Source organism: Eimeria maxima, genomic scaffold (assembly GCF_000499605.1).
Source record: "Eimeria maxima Weybridge genomic scaffold, Emw_scaff36, whole genome shotgun sequence".
In the NCBI taxonomy this organism is placed as follows: domain Eukaryota; phylum Apicomplexa; class Conoidasida; order Eucoccidiorida; family Eimeriidae; genus Eimeria; species Eimeria maxima.
In genome coordinates this window covers 82048-92798 of record NW_013566449.1, presented here as the reverse complement: position 1 = coordinate 92798, position 10751 = coordinate 82048, and the positions used below count along the sequence as shown (strand labels likewise).

At 53.9% G+C, this 10751-nt stretch overlaps 1 protein-coding gene across 1 annotated transcript; it reads left to right on the top strand.

Moving 5' to 3' along the window:
• Nucleotides 1-955: 955 nt before the first annotated feature.
• On the top strand, nt 956-10706 carry EMWEY_00006360 (Tyrosine kinase-like (TKL) protein, putative; the record flags this gene model as incomplete). Its single annotated transcript, XM_013481593.1, has 11 exons — nt 956-2692; nt 2930-4843; nt 5058-6509; nt 6727-6835; nt 6965-7328; nt 7448-7771; nt 7922-8088; nt 8334-8500; nt 8660-8752; nt 9247-9326; nt 9566-10706. 11 exons carry the CDS (start codon nt 956-958, stop codon nt 10704-10706), a joined length of 7548 nt encoding a protein of 2515 aa, XP_013337047.1.
• Nucleotides 10707-10751: the final 45 nt, after the last annotated feature.

Here is a 10751-nt window from a genome sequence, read left to right as displayed (position 1 = left end):
CCCCACATACTATGCATTAAGGACTAGGAGGGCCCCCCTGCCTCCCCTGCAGAGCAGAAGGGGGAGGGAGCAGACGCAGTGGTTTATCAAGGGTTTAGGGTTTAGGCTTTAGGAGCATTTAAGCCCCTTCTTAGCACCAAAGATGCACCCACTACAAAAGTGTTTATAGATTAGGGTTTAGGGTTTAGTGTTGGGCAGAGAGGGTGCTGGGGCCCCAGGCCCTCGGGGCTGGGGCTGGCAGTACCTCAACCCCCCTGGTTGTCTGTTGGAAGGTTTGCGGTGTTTAGGGTTTAGGGTTTAGAGTTGTATGGATTAGGGTTTAGGGTTTGTCAACATGCTGCGCTTCTTTCTGTCGAGTGTCTAGACACCTCAGCAGCAGCTCTACGGCCGGCCGGCCCGGCCGTCCTGGAGCCGGGGAGCAGCAGCAGCAGCAGCAAAAACAGCAGCAGCAGGCTGTTGTTGCTTCTCTATTCTTCTTTTTATGCCTCTTTTACCCAATAAGAAGGCTCAGAAGACCCTTGCTGCCCCGTATTCCCCGGGGCTTGCAGCAGCAGCGGCGGCAGCAGCAGCAGCAGCATGCAGCAGCACTTCATGTACAGCTTTCCCTTCTTGCCGCACTGAATCCTTCTGCTCGTACCCTATCGCAAACACTGGGGGGCCCCCTAGCTATTGGGGGCCCCAGATAATCCGGCCTAAAGGCACGGCCGCATGCGGCTTCCCTAGCTGCTGCTGCTGCTGCTGCTGCTGTTGCTCTGCTGAGGGCACACGGCAGCAAACTGCTCTATCCTAGACATCTCTGGGTCCTCTATCTTCACTAGGGTCCTGGAGGTGCTCAAGGGTACCTCATCAGCAGCAGCAGCAGTAGCTGCTGCAGCTGCAGCAGCACAGGCAGCAGCAGCAGCAGCAGCAGCAACAGCATTGAAGGGAGCAGCAAGATAAGCACACATACACAGAAATGCCTTCCGGAGGTGCAGCAGGACAGCGAGCTTCTCGGTCTCGTTCTGCTGCTGCTGGTACAGCAGCAGCAAGACGGACCAGCAAGAAGCGCACACCATCAGCAGCAGCAGCAGCAGCAGCAGCAGGGTCAAAAGCAGCAGAAGCAGCAACAGCAGGGGATCTGCTGCTGAGGCCCCTCGATGAGGAGGTTGGGGAGCATCTGTGGGGCCCCCACAGATACCCCTTTGGCTGCTGCCCATGGAGCCTGTTGGAGGGGCCCCAGGGAGCCCCTAACCGTACACCTAGCGCCACAAGGAAGTCTAGAAGCAGCAGCAGCAGCAACAGCAGCAGCAGCAGCAGAAGTGGCCATGAGGGTTTATACGTGTTACAGGTGTGCTCATTGACGCCTGCAGTGTTGGACTGCCTGCAGCAGCAGCTGCAGCAGCAGCAGCAGCAACAACACGGAGAGGATGAAGAGGAGGAGGAGGAGCAGCAGAGTATAATATTTCCTGCTGCAGCAGCAAGTGCGGTGTACGTACACCCCGCATCCTTAAAGACTCATTTGCTGCGGGCTGAGAGGCCCCTACCCTATTTAGACGTATTAGTGGTTGGGGCCCCCTTTCGTGAGGGCCCCCGTGGGGCCCCTGAGCAGCAGCAGCTAGCAGCAGCAATTCAGGGGGCCCCCCACCTCTGTGCCCTTGTTATAAGAGGGGACATAAGATGGTTATTGTCTTTGTCCTCTGCATGCACAAAGAGCAAAAGCCTTACTCGTATAATTCTTGAGGATATGCATGCAAAGGAGGGGCCAGCAGCAGCAGCCTTATTAGCTGCTCATAACAGCAGCAGCAGCAGCAACAACAACAATAACAATAATAGCAGCAGCAGCAGCAAGGTGTTATTGGGGGCTTTAATTGGGGTGTATATACGCACTGTTGCTGCTATGCCTAAGGGCTCAGGTGTATGCATGCGCCATTGCCGTTTGGGGCTGGCAGGACTGCAGCAGCTGCTGCTGCTGCTGCAGAAGCATCCCTCTTTGCTGCGGCGTATAACAGAGATAGATATTTCCTTTAATGATATACCCGAGGAGGGGGGCCCCCTACTTGCTGATTTCCTTACTAAGGGTGGGGGCCCCCCGCTGCTGCAGCAGCTAAGGATTGGGGGGAACCCTTGGGGGCCCCGGGCCCTTGAGGGCCGTCTTAAGCAGCTGGGGGGCCCTCTTAAGGAGCTCTCACTGCATGCAGCACAAGGTGTGGGGCCCCCGCCCCTTCAGGGAGGGGGGCCCCCTGACCTGCAATCCCTTTGGTTAGGGGCCTCCGATGTATCTTTTAGGGTACTGAGGAGGCTGCTGCTGCAGCAAGCAGCAAGGGGGCCCCTGCTGCACCTTGATCTCTCTTGCTGCGGGGAGAGTCTTAGCGAAGATGATGTTGCTGCGCTGCTGGAGGCCCTCTATGGATCTACCAGCAAAATCAGCAACAGCAGCAGCAGCAGCAGCAGCAGCAGCAAGCGCAGCACGAGGAGCAGCGGGACGCAAGGGGCTGCAGACGGGAAGGGACACGGGGCCCCGCTAAGGAGTCTTAACTTAGCAGGAAATAACCTGGGGGCCCCTGTCTTGCATGCAATAGGGGGGGCCCTGGGGGCCCCAGGCTGTGCCCTTAAGTCCTTAGATCTGAGTAATAACCCTTGCGGTGTACAGACACCTGAGGAAGAAGAAGAAGAGGGACCCTCTCCTCTACAGCCTCTTGCCAGTGCCTTGCAGGTAAACCCTAAACCCTAAACCCTAAACCCTAGTATAGACACAGTAAAAGGGGTACGAGCCCTTTCCTACAGTACCCTGCAAGGAAGGCACCTAAACCCTAAACACTACTTAGACAGCAACAAGCATGGGGTTTAGGGTTTAGGGTTTAGGGTTTAGGGATTTTAGGGTTTAGGGTTTAGGGTTTAGGGATTTTAGGGTTTAGGGTTTAGGGTTTAGGGTTTTGTTGTTGGTGTGCAGGGTGCTGGAGGGAAGGGCGTGTGTCCCTTGGAGTGTCTCTTCTTGAAGGACTGCAGCATAACAGCAGCAGATTTGCTGCTTGTTGCTGCTGCGCTGCAGCAGAATGGTGGGCAGCTAAAGGTATTGGATCTAAGAGACAATCCAGCAGCAGCAGATGCAGAAGCAGCAGCAGATGCAGATGCAGCAGCAGCAGCAGATGAAGGTTCGGAGGACCCAGCTGCTGTTGCTGCTGCACTTGTTGCTGCTGCATCCGAAGCGCAGGTGCTGCTGCTGCTTGGCAGCGACTCTGCTGCTGCTGCAGAAACAGCAGCAGCAGGAGGAGCACAGCAGCAGCATGCTTCAAGAAGGACAACTGCAGCAGCAGCAGCAGCAACACGGAGGTCACGACAGAAGGAGGCACGAAGCAAGCGTGTCCGCAGCAGCAGCACCAGTGGTGGCAGCTGCACCCCCAGCAGCAGCAGCAGCAGCGAGGAAGCAAGCGAGTTCGAGGAAGATGCTTCTGTCTCCTCATCAGGAGACAGTGTCTCCCGCCGTCGTAGGGGCCCCCCCCGTACCCGTAAGGGTACTACAAGCCGCCTACGGGCCTCGCAGGAGGCCCCTGTCTCTGCAGCAGCAGCAACGAGAAAAGCCGCCGCAGCAGCAGCAGCAGATAAGGGTCTGCTGCAGGAGTGTATACCTCCTACAAGGAAGAGTCTCCGCTATAGGGGGGGAGAGGGCCCCAAGACAGTAGGGGGGCCCCCCAGGTCCTTAAAGGGGCCCCCCCGTAGCCCTGCAGAGGAGATAAGTCTTGGTAGTGGTAATACCTCCTTGCTGTCTGATGTAACAGACAGCCAAGACAGCGACACAGGCAGCAGCAGCAGCAACAGCAGCAGCAACAGCAGCAGCAGCAGCTATCGTGAGGCAGGAGGAGCTAGCAGGACACCATCAGAGAGAGCAGCACATTCTCGTGACCCTAAGCGTAACAGCAGCAGCAGCAGGAACAGTACAAGCCGTCGCAGCAGCAGCAACAGCAGCAGCAGCAGCAGAAATGGTAGTGAGGATAACGCTGCTGCTGCTGCTGCTGCAGATGAAGAAGAAGAAGAAGAAGAGGAGACAGGAGACACCTCAGGAGACACCACAGAGGACACAAGCGACTCCGACTACGAGGCATCAGAGCCTAGTGGGGCCTCCAGTGCAGACACAACAGCAGCAGGGGGGGGCCCCCAAAGGGGTGCTGCCGCTGCTAGCAGCAAGAGGCCCCTAAGACTCCTTAGAGGGGGCAGGGGCCCGAAGAGGAAAACAGTAGGGGGGGCCCCTGATGACTCCTCTTCTGATGGTGAATTTAAATTACCCGCTAAGAGGGAGGGGGGCCCCATTAGGGGCCCCCAACCCGCTTATAAGAAACGCCAAGGTGCTGCTGCTGGGGGCCCCAAAGAAATCAAGGGAGACACAGAGGAGGATGCAGCAGCAGCAGGAGCTGCTGCTGCTGCTCCTGCAGAAGGGGCAGCAACTACCGCAACGCCAGCAGCAGCAGCAGCAGCAGGGGCAAAGACACCACCACCGCAGCTGCAGGTTGAAAAGCCAGCACAACCACCACCAGCAGCAGCTGCTGCACAGGGGCCCCCCAAAGGGTCTCCTGGACTCCTGGGGGCCCCTGGGGCCCCCGTGTCTGTGGTGGCGGAGGCAGGAAGGATAGGGGGACCCAGAGACAAACGTGGGGCCCCCATTCGAGGTGCGACCCCTGACACATCAGGGGCCCCCCTACCCGTCTGCCGCTCTGTACGGTCAGCGGGCCCCCCCATTGCTGTGTCCTTTGCGGTAGGGGGGGGCCCCTTCCTCTCTTATAGAGGAATGAAGGGAGGGGACGCAGGGCCCTCAGCAGTACCCTTGCCGAGGCTGCCAACAGACCCAGAGGAGTGTCAGCAATTAAAAAAGGTACGGTCTCCTTTTTATCATGCTTGGGGGCCCCCCGGCAACGGGGGCCCTTGGGGGCCCCCCACCCAGGGGGGGCCCAAGGTCACTCGATAGGGCCTCTCTCTGTGCTGCAGCAGGAACAGGAAATTAGTGCCTCTTTCTGTGACAGCCTCTTCCCTTTAAAGAGGGTTTAGGGTTTAGGGTTTAGGGTTTAGGGTTTGTATATGTGTTGCAGGCTGTAGAGGACTTGGGTTCGTTGTTTTTGCGTTATTTTATACCTAAGGAGACACACCATTTTGTTGGTAAATCTCCTTGGGGGCCCCTGTTGCGGGGGCCCCCCCAAGCAATATTATTAGGTCTAAAGTTGCTGTTTTTATCACGTTTCTTGGAGGTAACAATGGTAGAGTTGTCTCTGCTGCAGCAGCTAAGGGACAGCAGCAGCACGCCGCCGCTGCTGCGGTTGCTGCTGTCCTTGCTGCTAGAGGAGCTCCCCCGCTGCAGTCTTACTTATAAGTATAGAGCAACGGGGTCCCTAGAGCCTACCGATCTCCTGTGTCTCCCTGGTCTGCTGCTGTATGATGGGGGCCCCTCGTCCCCTGCTGTATCTGCAGCAGAGTTCAGGGTCCTATGGGAAAGGAGGCACTGCAGCAGCAGCATCAGCAGAACCAGCAGCAGGGGTGCAGCAGCAGCAGCAGCTGCTGCTGCTATGGCACACGCAAAAACAGCTAGTGGGGCCCTCAAGGGGCCCCCGAGCTCCGTCTTTGATTTGCTGCCGATAACGAGGAGCAATTCCTTGGATGGGAGTACCCCTCAACCAACAGCAGCAGCAGCAGCAGCAGCAGCAGCAGCAGCAGCAGCAGAAGCAGCAGCAGCTCCAAGCTCCCTGTTCTCTACACCGCAACGAGACGTACCAAGGGGTTCGTCCGCGCAGAAGCAGCAGCAAAAGGACATGGGGGCCCCATCGGGGGCCCACCAGTTTGCTGCTCCTGCCCCATTAAGCAGAATGAAGAGGCCCCCACCAGGGTTTGGTGGGGGGCCTCCACCGCAGGGGCCCCCTGTAAGTGGGTCTGCTGTGGACACTGATGGGGCTCAGGCAGGAGCAGGAGCAGGAGCAGCAGCAACAGGGGTTATAAGATCAGATAGAGACGGGGAGGGTAGTGACATATTAAGTCCTTGTGGTGTATCTCCTCATGAATTAAGATCAGGTTCTTCCTGTACAGGTTCGTGCATGCAGCAGCAGCAGCAGCAGCAGAAGCAGCAGAGGCAGCAGCAGCTAGTGTATGCATGGGAAGACCCTGAGTGGCTCCTTAATATTGACTCCGTCTTACAAGAATTAGGGGTCGAGTTGGGGCCCTGCAGCAGCAGGGGCCCCCATGGGGGCCCCTGTACCTGTCGTGAAGTCCTAGTAGTGGATGTACAGACAGATGGGGGTCTAAGGAGAAGGGTATCCGAGGCACAGCAAATGGTTGGTTGTACCCCATTGGGGGGCCCCCGGGGGGCCCCCCCTGCCTCCCGTCAACGACGTCGTGTTGAGGCCCTAAGGAGGTTTGTATTAAAAGTTATTAGGGCCCCCGCAAACCCTTCTGAGGGTTTAGAGGTTAATAGAATAGCAGAGACTTATGGAGGGTTTGTCCCTCTTGGATCCGTGAAATTCGGTAGTAGTAGACACAGAGCGCTACTCTTCAAGGTACGCCTTGCCTCTAAACCCTAAACCCTAAACCCTAAACCCTAATTGTTATATTTAGTCGAATTCACTTGACCAGCTGCTACACAGTAAACCTTAAACCCTAGAACGGAGCGACAGGATATCGTTCGATAGCTGCAGCGGGGGCGGTCTGAAGTCGAGGTCTCCTTCGTGTAGGGTTTAGGGTTTAGGGTTTCGCGTCTCTTTTGTCTCTCTGCAGGTCCTCTGCGACTCCGTGGGGATACCATGCAGGCTCCTTAGGGGCCCTCCTGGGCCCCCTGGGGCCCCCGAGTTCGTCTACAATATCGTGTTGATAGGCTCAGGCCAAGGTGAGGGACAGGGGGATTTGAGGCTCCCTGACGTTTAGGGTTTAGGGTTTAGGGTTTGGGGTTTAGCTTTTAGGGTTTAGGGTTTGGAGTTTAGGGTTTAGGGTTTAGGGTTTGTGGTTTTTTTCTCAGAGGCTGAGCTGGAGCACTTGATGCCGATTCTATGGGGGGATTCTCCTGAATCGATGGAGGGTGGGGGGGCCCCTGGGACCCCTACAGGAGGAGCATTGGGGGCCCCTGAGGGGGCCCCTGAAGGGCAGTCCGATACTCCTTCCTCCTTTTTACAACTAAACCCTCCTCAGCTGGGGGCCCCCCGTTGCCGCGGCAGCCCTTGCTGCGGTGTTTGTCTTCCTCGTAAACCCTGTGGTTCTTCTAAGTGCATATACTTGGCAGCGCAGCAGGAGGAGGAGAAGGGGCAGCAGCAGCAGCAGGAGCAGCAGCAGCAGCGACAGCAACAACTCGCAGCAGAAAGAGATCTGGATCGCTTCCTGCTGCAGTGAGCTAAACCTACATACACTATACCTAGGCGAATCAAATATTTTATGAACTAGGGTTTAGGGTTTAGGGTTTAGTTTTAAGGGTTTAGGGTTTAGGGTTTAGGGTTTGTGTGTTCAGGGCAAGTGGTTGGCCAGGGTGTACAAGTGGTGGGGTTGCTCCTGATCAATTAGACCTTGATTATTATTTTACTTTTCATGATAAACTTGGCAAAGGAAACTTTGGGGAGGTTTGGAGGGTTTCTCTCAAGCCCCATGCATTGCATGCACCAGCCCCTCACCAGACACGAAACAGCAGCAGCAGCAGCAGCAACAGCAGCAGCAGCAACAGCAATGGCAATAGCAATAACAGCAACAGCAATAGCAGCAGTAGCAGCAAAGATGGAGATGATAACGTCATGCAACAACATCTTCCACAATACGCACTTAAACTCGTCCCAAGAATGTAAACCCTAAACCCTAAACCCTAAACCCTAACACTCCCAAAAAAAAAAAAAAAAAAGTAAAGAAACAAAACCCCCTCATAACAAATAAAACTAACTGACAAAATAATATAAATAAATATATATATTTATTTGTTTGTGTATATATACAGAGAAGAAAATGTACCAGAGGCAGAAATAATGCGGTCTTATACACATCCATGTATTGTTCCTTTTCTTGGAGTCTTTGAAGGATTTCAAATGTTAGAGGATCGAACAAAAAGGAAAAATAAACATTCTTCTCTTTGCTTCCTTATGCATATTGCTGATGAATCCTTAGGTAATTATATATTAATAAATTACTTTATTTATTTATTTATTTATTTATTCATGTATATTATATTATATTCTTCTCTTTTCCTATGTTATGCATATTGTTCATGAATATCCTTACGTTGTGCAACATATACAACATAATAGATAGACCGCAGTAGATATACTATACCTCTTCTTTTATTTTCTTTATTATTTATTTATTTTATTAATTTATTAATTTATTTATTTATTTGTTTATTTATTATACAGAGAATTTATTAAATAGACATGAGGCTGAGGGTTTACTGCTATCTGTTGATTTTATTTTGGGGGTTTTGTTGGACTCTGCAAGAGCGATGCAATTTCTTCATTCCCCTCGTGCAGCTAAACCCCATTTATTGCATAGGGACCTAAAACCTGCTAATATACTTATCAAGGTAAACCCTAAACCCTAAACCCTAAATAGCCATATCCGCAATAGTGTGTATATATTATATTCAAAAAAATGCAGCAGTTGAAGGGGTCTAAATCGCGTTTTTTTTGCTGGAACGAGGGTTTAGGGTTTAGGGTTTAGGGTTTAGGGTTTGGTGATGCAGGATGGGAGAGCGCTGGTAACAGACTTTGGGGTTGCAAGGGTTGCTGAGCATCGCTACTTTGAGCATGAAATGACTCAGGGACCAGGAACCGAGGTAAACCCGAAACCCTAAACCCTAAACCCTAGGCCCTAAAAACAGTCTCCTGTTAGCTGTATCTCTCCTTTTAATTACCTGTCTCCCCCTTTTAATTGTCTGTCCCCTCCTTTTAATTATCTGTCTTTTTTTTTTATTTATGTGTCTCCTTTTATTATTGCGTCTCCTTTTTTTTATTTATTAGGGTTATATTGCCCCTGAGCAAAGGACAGCGGCGTATGACAGACCGGCGGATGTTTGGGCATTTGGTGTTATTGCTGCACGCTTATTAGGGTTTAGAGAATGGAAATCTTTATCAGACCCTAAATATAAAATCTCCCTTTCTCTCTTTCAACATAAGGTATAAACCCTAAACCCTAAACACTAAACCCTGAAAATACGCACAGAACGATGCCTGGCTTGCTGTGCCTTTTTTCCCCGTTCTTTTATGGTGATTCTTGCTTACACGGCAAGGGTTTAGGGTTAAGGGTTTAGGGTTTGGGGTTTGTATTCAGGACCCATTTTTAGTAAACTTGGCACTCGCGTGCTTGGAGACCGACCCGCGGATGCGCCCCACTTTCGAGCAAATCGTCAAGTAAACCCTAAACCCTAATAAACCTAAACCCTAAACCCTAGGATGAATTAGGTTGTGCGCTATTAGTGCGATTTACGGGTTTAGGGTTTGAATTGTTTGCGGGTTTAACGCACTCAAATAGTAGTAACAGCAGCAGCATCCGCAGCAACTGCTGTAGTAGTACTAGGAGTAGCAGCAGCAACAGCAGCAGCAGCAGCAGCAGATGGGGTGTATATGCAGCTGTGTGTACTGTTTTGCAGCCGTATAGTAGACGAACTCTTCAGGGTAGAGACCGAGAGGGTATTAAGGACGAACTACAGGGACGTCCTCCCGCTGCAGCAGCGGGACCTTTGCTGCTGCTGCTACCAGCAGCAGATCTATCAGATAGAGCAGCAGCAGCAGCAGCAAATGCAGCAGCAAATGCAGCAACAGCAAGCATGTGGGGCCCCACCATGTCCTGAAGACGCCTTAGCCTCTCCAGGCATCCTACCAGCAGCCCCTGCCTGGTCGTACAGGGGAGGGGCCGCGGGGGCCCCCGGGGGCCCCGTACCCCCACTCTCTCTCTCATTAAGTGCATGCAGCTCGCCGCGGCATGCACCGGTGGGGCCCCCTTCAGAGGACCTTGAAGGGGGGCCCCTCCTAGACTCTCCGGGGGTCGTGGGGGAGCCGCTGCTAGGGACAGCAGCAGCAAACGCAGCAGCAGCAGGAGCAGCAAATGCAGCAGGAGCTTCTGCTTCTGTTGGAGGTGCTGTCAACTTTCCGGTATCAGACCCTGATGGGGCCCCTGGGGGGCCCCATCATGGGGGCCCCACTAGAGCCGCGGGGGTTCCTAGGAAGTCAGGGCCCCCCAGTATATTAGCAGCAGCAGCAGGAGAGGCTGATGCAGATGGTGGGGGTGCTGCCGTTTCTCCTATCGCCACGCGATCGTCCCCAAGGAGGAGCCTAAGAGGGCCCCAGCTGGGGCCTACTGGTGCAGGTGATTCGGAAGAGGGTACTGATGAAGGTGCCGGCAAAGGCCATCAGAGCCACTCGCCCATAAGAGGCCGCAATGGGACCCGCCGCACGAAGCCTCCTACTAGCAGCAGCAGCAGCAGCAGCAGCAGTAGCAGCAGCAGCAGCAGCAGCAGCAGTAGCAGCTACAGAGCAGAGAGCAGCAGCGGGAGTTCATACAGCGATAGAGGCAAGAGAAACAAAACATGCAGACAGAGTCCCCACACAAGAAGGGGGGCCCCCCTCAGTCCCCGTAAACTGGTAGATAAAGGTACAGGGGCCCCTCCTAAAGGGGGAGGGGGGCCTCCCAAGTCTGGGGGAGGCACAAGAGCTGCAAGCAGCAGACACCGCACTGTACAGACATCTGCTGCTGCAGCAACAAGGCACCCAGAGAAAGGGGTCCCCACTTAATGGGGGTTGGCAGGGGCCCCAAACAGGGGCCCCCAGGGGGCCCCT